The sequence below is a fragment of the Ambystoma mexicanum genome, chromosome 6q (genome assembly GCF_040938575.1).
Source record: "Ambystoma mexicanum isolate Mex_15411 chromosome 6q, UKY_AmexF1_1, whole genome shotgun sequence".
NCBI lineage: Eukaryota > Metazoa > Chordata > Amphibia > Caudata > Ambystomatidae > Ambystoma > Ambystoma mexicanum.
The window spans coordinates 768,164,489-768,182,107 of NC_090937.1; the positions used below are offsets into that span (position 1 = coordinate 768,164,489).

Sequence of the window (17,619 nt, forward strand, 5' to 3'; positions counted from 1 at the left end):
GGATTCCCGCCGAGTGGAGGAAGTGCTGTGGCGGACACTGGTGGCACAGCCTGCGGGGGCCTGTCCGGGTAGAATTTGGACATCCGACAGCCGCGGTCCTGCAGCCGCGGGGCCCGAGAAGTCCATACAGTGAGGCGAGCTGAGTGAAGGAGGTGCGCAGCAGACTCCCGCAGTGCAGTGAGGGAGCCGCGGCGGTCGCTGGTGGCGTGACCAGTACGGGGCCGCCTGCGCGGGCATTGATAGTCTGCCGGCCGACCGGCTGTGTATGTCCGCCCATCAGAAGAGGACACGAAGACCTGACGGGGCCTGTCTGGGACAGTGCACGGGCGGTGGAGCTCGATGGTCGTGGGGTAGAGGGTTGATACCACGCGGGCCCCCCCTGATGTGGCGGCTCTGGAGTGCCTGGGAGCTGATGCGTGAGAGAGGGGACCAGAGGTGCACCGTCTGTAGCGGAGGAGGAACGGTCCTGCTGACACTACTCGCGCTGCCCCCTTCGGCCTGATCTGAGAGTACACGCAGCGCGCAGTGAGTGTCCCATGCTTGCGGTGCGGGCTGGCTGGAGGAAGCCCTGCTACTTGGCAGCTGAGGCCTGCGTGGGTTCCCAGCTGCAGTTTGGTGGGACCTGCAGAGTGCTGGGAGAGGCGACGGCCTGTGGCGGTACCGGGGAGTGAGAGACTTCTTAGAATCAGGCTGTGGGCCTCCTCCCCGTCCCCTGCTTGGGGGCAGACAATCCGGAAGTTGCCTTGATCCTGGAGCTTGGAGGTGACCGATAACTTGCTGGCCTCACATGGTGGCACAGAGTTGAGGTGGCGGTGGTGTGCTGCCTGGAGTACTGTGGTCTTGGTGAAGAGGTCACTGCGGTAGATGGCTGTCCTGTGGTAAACCCCGGAGGGCTGAGGAGTGGAAGATTCGAGACGGCGGCCTCTGTGCGGGCATTCTACATCTCAGACTGGTGGCTGGGAGCCACGCAGGCTGGTTGTAGGTTATACTGCGTGAGCACCCATAAAATACCCAGGGGGGACAGCCTGCCTCACATCTCCGAGGAGCTCCTCGTTACGGTCTTCACTGGGCTGAGAGGGCTGTTGATCCTTGTGTGCCGGGAGGCTCCTGGCACCGGGTTGTGGGTCCCACACTCGGTCAATGTCAACTCTACTCGGATTCCCCCCGGCCCCGGGTGGTGCTCCATAGCCGTTGGAGCCCAACATGTCTAAAACTAGCAAGGGCGGAAAGCAGCAAGCCAAATTGAATTTTGAGATGGCAATGCAAGTGAAGAGTAATAAACCAGCTGAGGAGCTGCAGGAGGCACAACCCTCTGCACTCCCTGTGGACCAAGCAATGGCCTTTCATGACATTAAGACAATGTTTTTGCAGTTACAATCGGCATCCAGTCTTTGGATGGGAAGTTAGACTCGCTGACTTGCAAAGCGGACCATATGCAAGTAAGGTTTGGCCAGCACGGGGAGAGACTTGATGAGGCTAAGGGCAGGGTCTCGAGAATGGAGGATGAGGCGGCTTCCACGTCCAGGGACATGTCTGAGGTCAAGAGGGCGCTGAAAGAGCTTGCGGAAAAACAGGAAGATTTGGAATCGCGCTCGAGGCGGAATAACATCAGGATAGTGGGCCTGTCCGAGTCGTGGGACCAGAAGCACATGGAGGAATTGGTGGAGGAGAGTCTCCGTGAAGCATTGGGGTCAGATGGCTTCTCATCACTATGCGTGGTGGAAAGGGCACACAGGATCCCGAGTGGCACAAAACCTGTGCCGGGGGCTCCGCCCCGCACGTTAATTGCCCGTCTGCTAAACTCTAGGGACAGGGATGTGGTCCTCCGCAAGGCAAGGGAGAAAGGCACGGTCTACTTCAAAGACGACACAATCCAAGTCTTTCCCTACTTCTCCGATAAGAAGGACATTTATTGCTGTCAAGAAGAGACTGAGAGAGAAGGGCATGAAGTACGCTATGTTGTTTCTGGCCAAACTGAGAGTGGAGCATAAAGACAAATCTATCTTCTTCCACACCCCGGGAGAGGCTAGCTCCTTCCTAGATATGTTGCCACGATCTCCGGTCTCCCGGGGTGACGATACATGATATGCCTCTAGGTCCATGGCAGAAACGCAGTTACCTGGTGGTGCTGCTATCTACTGGAGTGGTGAGTTTGGGTACGCTAAACTTGGGTGTGCAGGGAGGGTCCGCACCTAATTTTCCCCCAAGCGAGAGCTTGTTAATTACCTTATGGTTGGGTTGTTACTGAGTTGGGAGGTTGGGGTGTCTTGAGGGAGTTAGGGGGGCTTGGTTGCTCTGGGGGGTGGGATAGAGGGGCGGAAGTGGGGGACACGACACCAACAAGTTGGGGCGGGGGTGTTGGTAGAGGTGGTTGGTGGACGCATAACGGTACGGGTGTCACTGGAATACATGCAGGTGCAGGGTGCCTTAAGCGCTTTTGTTAGAACATCCTTTGATGGCGACATTTAACCTCATGACCTGGAAAGTTAGGGGTCTTAATAACTCACCCAAATGCCGGAGGGTTCTGCTATACTTGAGACGTCATCGGGTGGGGGTGGCCTTCCTCCAGTAGACCCACTTAATGGCGGACACAGAGTCCAGATTAGGTAAGAGTTGGGGGTGCCATAGTTACTTTTCGTCTTGTTCCTCGTATTCTAGGGGGGTGGCCATCCTGATACATAGTATGGTTGAGTTTCGGTTGACCTGGGTTCTGAAGGATGAGGGCAGGGCATTGATAGTGCAGGGGATAATCGAGGGGAAGTTATATATGATGATATGCTACTACGGGCCTAATCAAGATTCGACAGACTTTCTGAAGTGGATTGAGAGGCAATTGGGGACATCCCTGAAGGGGAGACTTTGTGGGCAGGGGATTTCAATACAGTCCTGGACCCTGCCTGGCACCGGATGGGCAGTGCCTCGCACCTGGGGGTGGGGAGAAGGGGAGGGTAGAAGCACTGACCGGATACGGGTTATGCTAGTGGTATGGGGGATGGAGGACCTATGGAGAGTGCAGAACCTAGTGCTGGGCCAATACACACACACACCACTCGGCTTCACATAATTCGGCTGCATGCCTAGATTATTTTTTAGTATCCCATACACTGTTGGCGCTCACGACTGGGGTGGAGATAATGGCGCTTACCCTCTCGGATCATGCCCCCGTTCTGCTGACGATCCACCTGAGGCCTTCCTGGAATTTTAAGAGCGAAGGTCTATCAGACGCAGTCTTTAGAGAGGAACTGTCGGCCGCTATTGATTCTTACTTTAAGGTTAATGAGGGGTTTGTGACCTAGATGGGCACCCTGTGGGAGGGATTCAAATGTGTGATTAGGGGGGTGTGTGTATAGCTAAGGAGGTAGGAATTCTTAGACGGATACAGAAGGAGTTGGCTGACAAAGAAGAGGCGATTTGTATCTTGCAGCTAGGGGACCCTACACCGACCAAAATGCAACAGGGGGAAATCATGCAGAGACTCCAGGAGTTTCATGGTCTCACTCAGAGGGAGGTGAAATATTTGCGGGATAGTGTGGCTCCTCGCCAGTATGGGGAAGGACAGGCCCCGGGTAGGTCACTCGCTAAAGCAACTAGATTGAAGGGGCAGGAAGACAGAATAACAGTAATTACTGATGAGGACGGGGAGGATCAGTTTGAAGACGAGAAAATCGTCCTAGAATTTCAAAAGTTCTATAGCCGCTTGTACTCCGCCCAGTTGCAGGCTTCAAAGGAGGATATAGAAGCATTCCTGGATGAGGTGCGGTTATATTGGTGCTGGGATGGGCAACGGGAGTGGCTCAACAGACCAATTACATTGGAGGAGGTGATTGAAGCTATCAAGTCGTTACCGAGTGGGAAGGCCCCTGGCCCAGACGGCTTCACAGCCGAGTTTTATAAAACGTATGCGACTAAATTAGCACCTTTCCTACTGCATGTTTATCAGCAGGCAGTCGCCGAGGGCAGACTCCCAGAGTCCCTCAGAGAAGCTGTGGTCGTTGTATTGTTAAAACCTGGTAAACAGGCCAGGGATTGCTCCTCGTATTGGCCGATTTTGCTTATTAATATTGACAATAAAATATTAGCCAAGGTACTGGCAGCTAGATTGGCGCGCTGATGACGACTCTGGTCAGGGCTGACCAGGCAGGATTTGTACAGGGCGGTCGACATCCTTCGGGCTGCGTAGAATGTTCGGTCTGATGGAAGTACTACCATGCAACAAACTGGCGATAGCTATCTTATTAGATGCCACTAAAGCGTTTGACTCCATCGAATGGCCGTTCTTTTTTGCGGTTCTGCGTAGGTTGGGACTGGGGGACCTGTTAATTTCTATGATATCCTTGTTCTATAAAGAGCCGACGGCCAGGGTGAGGGTGAATGGACAAACAGGGCCGATAACGCTTGAGCGCGGGACGCATCAGGGGTGCCCGTTGTCTCCCCTCCTATTAGCCCTGGCTATCGAGCCGTGGGCGGAGCGGGTAAGGGAACTACATTAACATCCCCGCATCCAGCTACATACTCATCGGCTGGTGATTTCGCTATATGCGGATGATATGGTCCTGTTTATCCGTCAGCCCGAAGTTAATTTAGATCCGATCATGGTGGATGTGCAAGGGTTTGGGGAATTATCGGGCCTTAAAGTGAACACCAGTAAGTCTGTCATATTTCCGCTGACAGCAGCAACGGCACAGTTCCAAGACAAATGGGGATTCCAATGGGAACTGATCAGTACCAGATCTCTGGGGGTCACAATAGCCAGGGAGGTGGGGGTGGTCTACCATTGGAATTATTTGGACAAACTCGAGTCTGCCAAATCTGCAATGCCTAGGCGGAATTCACTCCTGATCAACCTTTATGGGAGGATCTCTGTAGTTAAGATGACCATCCTGCCCTGCTTCCTCTATGTATTCCTCAATGTGCCCATTGTGGTGCCTAAGAAATATTTCTGGGACCTCAGTTCAGCTGTATCTAGTTTTCTCTGGGACGGTTAAAGGGCATGAATATCGTGGGACAAACTGGCGGCACCCGTCTGGGAGGGGGGACTGGCCTTGCCAGATTTTGAATATTATACTGTGGCACAGGCTGGTTTTCTGCGCTACTGGTATGGGATGGCGGCTGAGCGTCGGCATGTGGAAATAGAATGATCCCTTGCGTCTCCAGCATTGTTATGAGCGGTTGTCCTCAACACGCCTATTTGACCACGTATGGTTCGGAATATGGTCGATCTGACATGCAGGACCTCGGTCTGTCTGGAAAGGAAATCTAGTGGGGATGTATTGTATTCACCAGGGCTTCCAGTCCCATACATTCCAGGTATCCCAGTGAAAAAGGTTTTGTAGCTTTGATGAAGAGGCTGAGTGTCAAAATTTGGTGACCTGTTCCCGAATGGGAGGTTTATAATCCCTGATCAACTGAGGGAGAGAGGGGCCCTCTCTTCGCTAGACATATTCTTGTATTATAGGCTACGGGTGACACTACAGAGACTGTTTCTGCCTTTCCCCGAGCAACCGCACGTGTCGGACATGCTTGATAAGACGGTTCAGGGGAGCGTGGGGAGCCATGTGACATCCACTCTGAATGCATAGGCTCTGAAGGGCAGGATAGCGACTGCGACGGTGCCACGGGAGGTGTGGGAGCAGATGCTGGGAATGGAGATATCGGTTGCCACATGGGGGTACCGTTGCGAGATAACTCGGAAGGGGGCGATCTGCTCTAGATTCAAGTTGATTCATTTCAAGTTCTTACACCAGTATTATTATTCCCCGGCCCAGTTCAAGGAATATTATCCTCAGCAGAACTGATCCTGCCTCAGATGCGGGCAGGCTGCAGCAGATTTCCTCCATGGCGCATGGGATTGCGGGGAAATACAGAGTTATTGGGAACGGGTCTTTGAGGTGATATAGGGATATAATGGGGGGGAACGGATGAATCCCATGATGGCTTTGCTGGGATACACTGAGGAGATGCCTATAGAGACCAGGAAATTGATAGGCCTTCTTCTGATCCTTGCAAAACAGATTAGCTATGGGGTGTGGTAAGAAGCACGGCCCTAAAGTCACTCAGTGGACGGAGGATGTTCTTTATTGTAATGACATGGAATCCAGATGGGGTGCTTTGCAAAGGAATGGCGGAGGGGGGGATAGACGGATGTGGGATGCATATACATTATATCTCCTTAAACAATCCGATGCTGCGCCACCTCCATCGCAGAGGGTTGGGTGTGGTTCTTCACCACTGAGGGAAGTCGGCGGACAGATTTGAATTCCGTTATTGGACTGGCGGGTAAAGAGCTGCTGCGGATACGATGTGCCTGCATCTTTGGGTATGCAATCATTAATGGGCCTCAGGTAGGTGTTACTGTGGGTGACATCTGTGAACTGGACGCCTGATGTCTACGATAGGGGCTGGTCCATTTCAATACTCGTGATGGCGTCTACGAGGTTGTTTAATTTGTCGCCTAGCCATCTGTCAAACTGCACTGCTCGTACGTACCGGGTGGGGGGGGATTAGGAGGGAAATGTTGTTTTGAGTATTGTTGTAATTGAAATGCCAATAAAGTTAAAAAAAAACACTTCTATTTTAAATACACGATGGCAATGCACAGCACCAAAGCCTTTCGCTACCTGCATGAACTTTAGTCTGACCCCAATCGCACACAAACTCTTCAAAATTATCAAATCGCCCTCAAACCCATACACCCCCAAAACTCTCCCATCCACTTCCGTATGTATCTCTCTCATAAACTAATTCAAATAGAAAATACTTGTCAGGCAGGCCCTTCATTAACAGACCACCTCCCACTCACAGACCCTCCAACACAAGGGTGATAGTCCACCTCATCTTCACCCTCACACCCAAAACAAAACCAGCCCACTTCCTGGATGACGCATGCCGGGCTTAGGTCACATCTACCTGCATCACAACTCTGGCTCCACACTCGGTCAACATGATCAACTGCTGTCCCTCGGACTGCACCATTCTCCATGCACTTGAAACAAGCCAAATCGCACCCTTCGTAAAGAAAACCATCCTTCAGCCTGACACTCCCAAAAAACTACCATTCCATCACAATCCTGCCATATCTCACCAGAACCATGGAATGTTTGGCATAAGCCAACTCCTACATCTTATCACAACAAACAACCTACTCAACCCATTTGAATCAGAATTCTGCCACAGCACTGCGACCATTAAACTTCATATCCTTAACTAATTCCTCACCATTACTGACATAACAGTAAACCACACCATCCTTCTTAACATTCTATCCACATGATGCAACTGTAAGGCTCTGACTTCACTGGTTTACCTCCTCCATCACTGACCCAGGACACTATCTCCATTGCCCCTCTTATCAATCAAATCCCTCCCTTCATGTGTGGGGTACCACCGGGATCTTCCATACTCCCCCTCCCTCATGTTCAACCAATATGTTGCATCCCTCTGCAAACTCTTAAGCTGCCACAACATCCACTTTCCTCAAGAGGCATATGACACACAAATATACTTCGAAATTTCCTCTCCCTCAGAAATCCAGACCCTCAAACTCTCTCTCTGCCATCCCCACCTGGATGGTCATCCACTTTCTAAAACAACCCATCTAAAACAGAACCTCTCCTTATCTCTCCCCTCCTCCCTTCAGGCACAAACCAGACCTCACCTCCTTAAACAAAGAACTCCTCACTGAAAACCCATTCAGCTCCCTCTCCACACCAGTCAAGCATGTAGACTACACACTTGTCTCCCGACTCACCTTCGTGGACAACATAGCCATCATCAAAGCATGCAACCAACAGCTGCACCTTATACGCAAGATGAGACCCATTCTTCCCCTTGACAACTTCCATACTGCAGACCAGGCTTTTGTTCTCACCAAGTAGGACTATGGCAATGTCCTACTTGGGAGGGGTAGGTGAGGGGTGTGCTAATACAATAATGGTCATCAATATTAAAGCCGTCGTGATCTGTGTCATTAGTGGCTAGACTGGCATTTGGGTGCAGCCAGTCAAACCATTTCTTACTGTCATGGCATATTTCTTTGGCCATATATAATGAAGTAAGCATCATAAGTATTATGTGGCTTGAATAGCATTTTGGTGCTGCTTGTCTAGGCATTTCTTACTGTGGCATTGGATATTTTTCTGGGCATCTGTGATCTCATAAGCATGAGAAGGGGTATTGCGTGGTGTAAGGGTGCCTCTAAGAAAACGAAGGAAATCGTCCGAATGTCCAAAGTATAAAGTCAGTCACTGTAGTGTTTTCAAAAATCCTACTTCTGTCCCTAACACTAAGAACTTAACCCAACTGTGCAAGGATGATCTTTTCCTAATGTAAAGTGTTCTTTGTAGATTCAACCAACAGAACAGTTCCCAGTCTCTTGGGTAATTGCAAGTGGTAAAAACAAAGAAAAGTTCAAAACTGTAGAATTCAGAGGTTAGGGTTGTAATCCTTTCCCCTAGATTCCTTCTTATAGTGTTTCTCTCATTTTGCTGCCTCTCGGGCCTGTACTTGCTTATACAAATGTAAATGGGCAGTTCACAAGAATATGCTCCTTATGCTTCCCCTATTTATCCCACCAACTTGGCACACTCCTTTTGCCAAGTGTAGGATTTGTTTCACTAGGTTTTCTTCAATTATTTTGGGTGCGGGTCCCAGGCTTGCAGTATTCAGGATGGCTTGGTTTACTTTTCTGCCAAGCAATTGTCCTCTCATGGACCGTCTCTCTTTTGGGTGCAAATTCCTGACTTGCAATAGAACTGCTTGGTTCACTCTTGCCAAGCAGTTATCCTTTCATGAACTTCTCAATTGGCTGTGGCTCGCATACTTGCTATATTCAAATCGGCTTGGTATACTCTCCTGCCAAGCTTTCATTCTCACATGGACTTTTTCTCTTTGGATGCGAGTCCCTGACTCGTAATATTCACAGTTGCTTATTTTACTCTCCTGCCAAGCAGAAGTCCCAGCGTGGACCATCTCTCTTTGGGTATGAATACTAGACTCACAATATTCTAACTGGCTTTGTTTCAGTTTCTCACGTGGGTGCGGGGTCGCAGACTCGCAATGTTCAGATTTGTCTTTTTTGTTTCTGATTTTCATATGGTTGTGTCCCATACTCGCACTTCGTTCCCACGGTCCCAGAACCTCTTTATACGGCTTCTGCCTTCACCCTCTTGGTCCACCGGACCTCCAGCACCACTCGGGCAACCTACATACCTGTATGCTTCCTTCTGGTAGGTAACAGCGTTTCCCGAGCAGTTGCTGCATCACTGGAGGCTCCAGTTGCATGCAGTGCTTCATTCGGGCAGCAGCTGCTGTCCTAACTTCAGCTTCTCCTCAGGGGTGCGTCCTCTCTCCTGGACGCTTCCCCGGTGCTCTGAATGCCCAGAGGTTCCACACAGCAGCAACGCAAGCAGTCCTTACTTCTTGGACCTCGCTCGCGTTCTCCTCCTCCGCTCTTAGCTTCACTCCTGCTGGCTTTGTCCCTTTCGCTGCTGCACGGCTCACTGGATTACTCCTTGGAGAAAAGCTCTCCTTTTGCATCTCTGCAGTCGGGTGTTTAAACTCCTGCGTTGAAAAATGGAATTGCTTTGGGCCAATCACATTCATTGAGAAGCTAGATCATTCAATCTGCTTCTCCAGTGTGATCCTTGGACTCCTGATCATCTTCTCATTATCTGACATTGAATAAGATGTAACATACTTTGAATTCTCTGAGGTTTGCATCTTGTCAGGTATATTAGGTTGACTAACTTGACAATAATGAATGTTGGCCTTATCAAAAGAAGGGAGTGGAGGATTGAACATTGGAGAGGGGTCTAGGTGTACTTGGGAATACTGCGTGTTCTGACCATGGTTGTCCCCAATCCCATAATTTTGTATTTATTTTAATTGGTTTTTATAACGCGCTTAATACCAGAGTTTGGTTTCTTAGCGCGGATCTGGGATTCGAACCTCTGTTGCTCTGCATGGTCTTGCTCCCAAGATCAGCATGTTACCCCTTGCTATCCTCTGTTCACTAAGGTGGTTCCTCCCCCATGTGATCTTCCCTCGGTGCACCACTCCAGGGGGACTATTGTACTGTGGACGCCCCACCACGGCCTCATGGGAAAGGTTTCCCCATAGGGGAGAAGGGGCGACATCCTCTGATTCTTCAGTGGTTAGATTGGCATTTTTGTGCAGCCAGTCTAGGTATGTTTTACTGTGGCATTGCATCTTTTACTGTGAATCATCAAGGCTACAGCAAACATAATTAGTGTTAGTTCCTGTCTGGCCTACAATGTGCAGCGTTTTTAATAGCAAAGCAGCAAGATAGCTGTGGGTTGAGCGCTTGCTGCCAAGATCTATGTGTGGCTTGCAGGTCGCAGGTTCGAATGTTGGCAAGCTCAACTTTTCTTCCGAGCTTGCTAAAGGAGTACCAACTACAGTTCTGATGATAATCGTATGTAAATATGTGCCATGTATAGCGCTTTGGCGAAAGCGCTATATAAATAACAAATCATTATCATGAATTAAAGCATTAATGCTCCTGTGCACTGTTGATGACTTGTATCTATTGGATTTTTGGATACTGTATTATCGCAGCAACTGGCACTTGTTAAGCGACTTCAATTCAGCACTCCAACTGAGTCCATTCCTAGTCTGGGATCGGATGCCCAAGGGAAGCCCTTATTTATATATTTGTATGACAAGTTCATAGATCTGGATGATAAACCCTTGTATGACGCCCCTCTCTTTGAATCCCCCTGACCTCACTGAGCCAAGAAGTAGGTTGGTTTTGCAAATGAAAAGATTTATTCGAAAAATTAAACAAGATATATATATCACACTTTTATAAATAAATTAATATTTGATAGCACACTTATGAAAATGACAGTGATCAACAATGGATAATATTACACTAGCACGCTTTTTTTATTACTTAGGAGTTGGTATAGAGAGGATAAAGTAGCTGAGAATGCTTTTATGGGTTCAAGGAATTGCAATGATGGAAAAGAATGCAGCACAGAAATAACTGAGATGGTTTCCACAAGAGATAATATGATCACTTTTTCTTTTGACAATTCACTCCCCCCCCTATGCAATATAAGGAGGTGGAAGGAGAGCACACAATTTTCAGGAATACAATCAATTGCAATACCAATTCAGTTCCCCCCCCTAGCAAGCTTAGAGCAACAGGGATGATTTTAAAACGCAGGCAAAAATACTTTAAATGTGAATTGCAAAGAAGTGAAAATATGCTAAAAATGATTTTAATTCCCTATAGGAGATTCAGGGTAGGTGATAGCTACTTAAGATTGGTTCAGGTCAATACTATCAGTGATTCATGAGGGATTATCAGGTTGAAAATGGATTTCAGCAGTTCAAAGCAAAAGCAGCTATTTTTTTACAAGTGGTGAAATGAGCTAGTTGCAATTCGCGGCACTTTTTCCGAATGCGTGGAGCGCGATTACGGAAAAACTATAAGGAATAGAAAGTCGGTTGATGGTTCGTTGGTAAGCTCAGGACCTTAGCTTTAAAATGAAAGTTAAATCTCGATACGGATCAAAAGATACAGACGTTTTTAGTGGAGGTAGATTCTCAAAATTATAGTAAAGCTCAGAATGACAAATGACACTTTCCCAGCTTTGAAATCACAGAATGAACACACAATTTCTATGATGCAGTTCTAAATAGGTGGAAATGGTTTGAATTAGATTATTTTAGACTAAGAGATTGGTTTTGCACAGTTCTGGCTGAGTACTCATACTATAAATTTGAAATAGGCCGTCAAGATCTGGTCATGTTTGGGCTTCACTCGCCACGGACGGTCTCTGGTACTGGTTCTGCTCACTGCGATCTGGTTTGGGTCTGCTATCGGCACTGCACAGCAGTCTGGTCTGGTCTCTCTGGATACAGCACTGCTTTCTGGGTTCTGGTACAGGGTTATAGCCAGAATCAAACAGCACAGCCCGGCTGTTGAAGAGTTTAATTAGGTTGCAAAAGATTTGGAGGCCTGCTGAAAAGGATTCAGCTTGTGGATCAGGCCTCTCTGCTACAAAGTTCTGGAGTCTGGTTTTCTAAGTTCTGGTCTCTGGATATTGTCTGGATTTGAAGTCGTCCGGCAAAGTGCTTTGCCAGAAATCAGTTTGAAGTGAGAAGTGAATGTCCCTACCTGGGTCTCAATGACTCCTTTTATGTCTTTTGAAAATGGGTGTGTGCGTGGGCATAACTAAGCCTGCCCCTCACAACTTATCATTGGCCAAGTTCTCCTCTCTCCCTTGATTGGGGGAAGGAAATGGATTGTCATAGTGATGAGGTACGTTTATGGGTCAGAGGATCCTCCCCTTGTCACTTTGCACACAAATCTATTTTTGATCCAAATGCATATTTATCTATGTAAAATTTTTCTAATATTATATGTCCAGTTAACATATTTTCTGTAGCACTAAACCCTCCGATCCCTGTCTTTGTAAGATGCTGTGTCCACTTCTGACAGAATTCTGCCCTTTTCATCCAGAACACAACCGCTAAACTTTTCCAGAATTTACACAAATGTGCGCATGGAATATGGGCATCCAATGATGAAGCGTCAGATTTTTAACAGACAATCGGAGTAACACACTATTTTCCGCTACTACTCCCCAGAACATACCACAGAGTCCTAACGCCTCTTAAAATGTGCACAGAAAAATCACAGGAATGATATTATTTATATAATTTTGACAGTTATGCACTATGAATTATCCATCTTTTTAAAATTATGCTCTGGCCCAGATGGGTGTGGTTTAGGTTCCAAAGCACATGGGGGAATTTCTGTCTGTCCCCGCCTCCAGCTCAGGTGGGTCCCAGAGGCAGCGCCCCTCCCATTTCATTCCAAGAGGAAGCCATTTACGACTCCTGATTTAGCATTTGCCTCAGCCAAGGAAAGTTCATTGTTCTGTTTTCCTGCAGTCCCCTCCCCTGATACAATCAGAGAGGTGTGATCTTCTTTTGGTGGGGGCAACAGAATGCAGCCAGGCCTGTGAACAGTAGGTGTTAAGAATTCTCATTAACCAGCAAGGCTTTGAGGTTTCCAGCTAGCACAGGTTCCTTGTCAGCTCCTGAAAGACAGGCCTCCTGTCAGAGTTTAGACCGCTAGCGCCAGTTAGTGTCGAGCGCCGGTACTGCACCCATTTTTGGGAGCTGTCTTGAATTAATACATTTCAAAAAAAGGGATTTTACCTGATAGCATTTACTAACAGTGTATTGCTATAGATTCTGCAGTAGAGTCATTTTGTGGCCATGATTTTAGCAATTTTTGACATCAATTAAAACAGATTTTTAACAGCACCATATTCCTTTGCACTGATTTCGCTCATGGCGCTTCTGGCCCATCACGCTCGCACTGGTGGGTGGCAGGTCAGGCGACCATTTTGGTGTGTGCAAAACTGCGCGGTTTTCCTGGATTCTGGCGCAAATGTGGCCTTTTCAGCCATCTTGGATTTTCTAAGCCCACAGCACCAAATGTTGTAGCATAATAGTTCAAACGTGGGTCAAGATACCTGACACACTGTAGGGGCTCTACTTATAGAATGGCAATACCTGAAATGCAGATATAATTGGTATAATATGGAAGTAACGGGCCATAAGATGCCGAGTGGCATATCTATCTATGTCAGTGCCATGCCCTAAGTTGATTCTACTGGGTCTAACCCTATCATATCATGACACCATCCATGGCATATGAAAGGCAACGCGCTTGTTAAAATGTAGTTGGTATCTAAACTATTCCTGTCTGCTTTAGTACCTATTTGGTATTTTATAAATTGTACGTTTATGTACTTCTTTTACGCCCGCAAGCCACCTCCTGTGATGTCACCAGGGTTAAAGAGGAACTGATGCCATCAGGGCCAAAGGTGAAGTGACATCCCTTATTGTGATGTCATTAGGTGTGTGATGTCACTTCTGCTACCCCCCGCATGTTGGTGAATAAACATCCCTGCTCATCTCCCTGAAAGCAATCCAGAATGCAGCAGCAAGTCTCATTCTGCGCTCACCCAAACTATCTCACCTCATCCCAGTTCTTGGCCTAATCTACTGGCTGCCCATATGATATGATATGAGTCATTTGTAGCACGCCTGTACACAAGTGTTTACTCCAGAGAATTGCTTTCTGAGGACTATGCATCCTATAAAAGGCCATCCAACTCAAAATCCCATTCCATCCTTACAGCAGACTGTAACCCATCACCCACACTAACACCAAACAAGCTATGCAAGATGACCTTCTCCCAAAACAAGCCTTCGCCCCATAGGCACCCAGAGGCTGGAATTCCCTAGCACCCCATATCTGTGCCGCCCCTTACATCATACCCTTGCACAAAAGCCTAATCATGAACATCTTCCTTTCTTCACCTAATGAAACCCGGACTTCCTCCCCCGCTAGCCTTTATCCTGATCTTCCTATCCTCTGCTAAACAACATTGGAACATATTTTTCACATCCTCCCTTTTGAACTTCGGGGTTGGGAAAGGGAATACGAGATTTAATAAAAATACAAAATAAATTACAGGACTTTCTGGATTGGTGTCACCACGTATCAAAATGTGCTCGAGTTTGACAGTACTTAAAAAATGGCAAAGTAAAGTTTGAATGCTTGAAACGTGCACATTTGGATTTCGCAGTATTTCATTAAATATAGACCTAAAAAGTGCTAAATGGAATTCGTTTTACTATGCCTGTACTTTGTAATAAATTAGTGTACAAACCTTAATTTATACGTACCCCGCACCCCCACACTTCCATCTGTATGCATGTACAGGGCACACCGCAGCACCTGCATAGTCTCACCAGCTCACAGATTCCTCACACAGTCTCCCTGCGCCCATAGAATTCAGTGGTAGCTGTGATTTACCATTGAAGCCGATGGAAAGGAGTTTGTCCATATCCATATGTTAAAAAGTGTGGAGCATAACCGGAGACTTTACATCTGTGCTCCTAAAATGTGTAATATTTTAAAATATTTGTTGTGAAGGAAAGTGCGCGGGAGTCCAATTGGCACTTGATGGTGGTGATCATGTGACGCCTAATGATACGATGCCTCTTGTGCAGCGTTTGTTATTGAGGTGTTCCCTGCCATCTACTTTCATTTGTTTGCCCAGATTGCGGTTGGTTCTGGTTAACCTAAGGCTTGCATTATCACGTTCAGTTGATACATTTTTGGTTATTGTTAATTTGTCTGATTTATTGCCGTTAAAAATACAGAGGGCCGTATTAAAAATATTGACATTTAAAACGAAACTGGTAATTAAAAAGTGTCATAGTTGTATATTAAACAACATTGGCACTAATTAAAATGGAAACCAAGACCAAAAACTAAACTGAACATGGATGGCATGTTTTATCTTGGCTAGACATAAAATCAAACTATAAACATGCATTTTGGCAATTCTGAATAATATATGCTAATTTCATGTTCTGTTAAACATTGAAAGTCGAAAGCTGGATGCTAATTTACAGATCATGTGCACATTTTGGCAAAGTGTTCTTTATTTATGGACCGACTTTATTGGACCGCACTACTATGCTCAATAAATAACAATGATGCATTTTTTGCAATAGGTTTTTGGAGTGGGAACTTCTGAAACCTTCAGAGATTATTCCGAAAATCTGCTAGGAAATGCAGAATTACTGTTTCCTCAGATTGACGATATTCAGCTTTCGCAAACCAAGGTAAGTGGCTTATAAATGACAACCTGGGGTACATCAAAATACCTGAATTGACCTGATGGTTAGTAAATGTTGCATAGAAAATACGTATTTTCCAGTTCCTCAATATTTAGCGCACGTTAAAAGGTCGATATAAATAAATTCTCAAAGAAGGGTCTTAACCTATGATGCATCATTTACACACTCCCCTAATTTGTTGTATTCCATTCTCCCATCATCTATCGTCTTGTCCATTTACATACCTCTCTCCCTTCTGTTTCCCAGAAACCATCCCATGACGCCATTTGCATTTTATTGCAGTTTTTTTCTGTTTTGCATAGTTGTTGAATATTTGTTTCACTGCTATTTTTATCAAACTCTCTCATGTTTATTCTAGCCCTCCGGCCCCCGCTGCCCCGACACCCAGATCAACTCCATTGAACCCGTTCTTAAAGTAGACGTCATAAGACCACCTACATGGTTGTAGTAGGCAGTTAGGGGAGATTATGGATGCACGTTCATATTTGTACAATACCACCGCTGCAGCACGTGCTGCTGCTGAGTGATTTCTGCTAATCCAATTTATACTCCTCTGTTCCCTCCCAATTCATGGTCCTTCTCCGGGCTTTAAAACTAGTGGACGTTTTGTGGCATCTCCTTGCCATTACACCATTTTCAATTGGCCGTAGACAATTTGAGATGATATCATTGCAACGTTTTTCTTACCTTCGCTCTCTCCTTACTAACAAACCCTACTCCGTTCACTTTCGGATCCTCCAGAGTTACTGGAGGCCATTCATATGGCAGTGGTGCACGGTGTAAATCCCCATAACAGAACACTATGAATTTCCCTGGGTTTCCCGCCTCTGTGAGATAGCCCTTGTAACGTTCTAGCAGTCTTAGCAGAGGCTGACTCTGATCACAAAGGGTGAGCGGGCCCTGCCGTGTCCTGGTCTTCCACCTTCCCAATCTCCTCACGTAAGCCACAACACACACGCCCTCATCCCTGCTTGCTGGCAGTCAGGCACATTGGAATAATCAAGAGCCGTCTTTGCGCTCGCTCACAGGGCTCGGCTAAAACTTTATCAGGGCTCATGGGGGCCCATTTCAAATTGTTTGGACCACCCCTTGCCTACAGTTAGGGGGTGGACACAGTCTGTGGCACCCTTGGGTTGATTAAATAGGAATGGATACAAAGGACTGCTCTCTAGGGGCAGGCAGCTAGAGGGAAGCTGAAACACTAAACTGCCACTGAAAGGTTAGTAATTGCTCTGTCAGCAAGGCGCTAACGCAATTGAAACCAGGGTAAAAGGCAAAGCGGTGATAACACTGCTGGATGCTGTGTGCTATCAAAGGCAGTCTATGACCTGCTGCAAACCGCACATTTAAAGCCTTCAGTTAAGGTGACAGCAGCCAGCAAAGGGCAGCCTGTAACATGCACGCAAGGAAAAGTGTGCATTTAATGGCATGAAAGAAAGAAATATGTTGCTGTGTAGTAAGACTTTCTCCAGCATGGGGTCTGGCATGGATTCACATGCTCATGAATATTCCCCGTCGTCAGGCCGGGAATCCTCGGTATAGAAAAAAATCAGTATCAGTTTTGTTTCTGATCTGTCTTTCTTAGTAACCAATCACCGGTCTCTGGGTCATACTGCCCCCAGCCAATGACTGCCCTCTCCCTAAGCCCCACCCCTGGCAGCCATCCTCAAATTTTTACCGCACGTTCAAGTGTTGGGAGTCCCCGTGCTGTAGCTCTCGAGTTTTTGCTGCGTTTTCGCGCTTTTTCAGGAGATTTTTCTAATTTTTCGGTTAAATAGAGCCTCAAGCTCCACCGTTTCTACATCCGATCAACGGGGATCCGTTTCGGAGTTTTCTACGCCCCTCAAGGGTGAAGTTTTCGTCGAGTTACGCTTTTGGAGGATTCCAGAAGTTCCGAGGCCTACCCCGGACATGGCCCAG

The 17,619-nt window shown here is 47.1% G+C and overlaps 1 protein-coding gene across 2 annotated transcripts in view; it reads left to right on the forward strand.

Annotated features, from left to right (window-relative positions):
- Window positions 1-17,619, forward strand: part of TMEM131L (transmembrane 131 like) — a 909,664-nt gene that overhangs the window by 399,857 nt on the left and 492,188 nt on the right. For both annotated transcript variants that reach the window (XM_069631301.1, XM_069631300.1), the window contains exon 7: window positions 15,574-15,684. In XM_069631301.1, coding sequence (XP_069487402.1) covers window positions 15,574-15,684 — 111 coding nt within the window. The remainder of the gene's footprint in view (window positions 1-15,573; window positions 15,685-17,619) is intronic.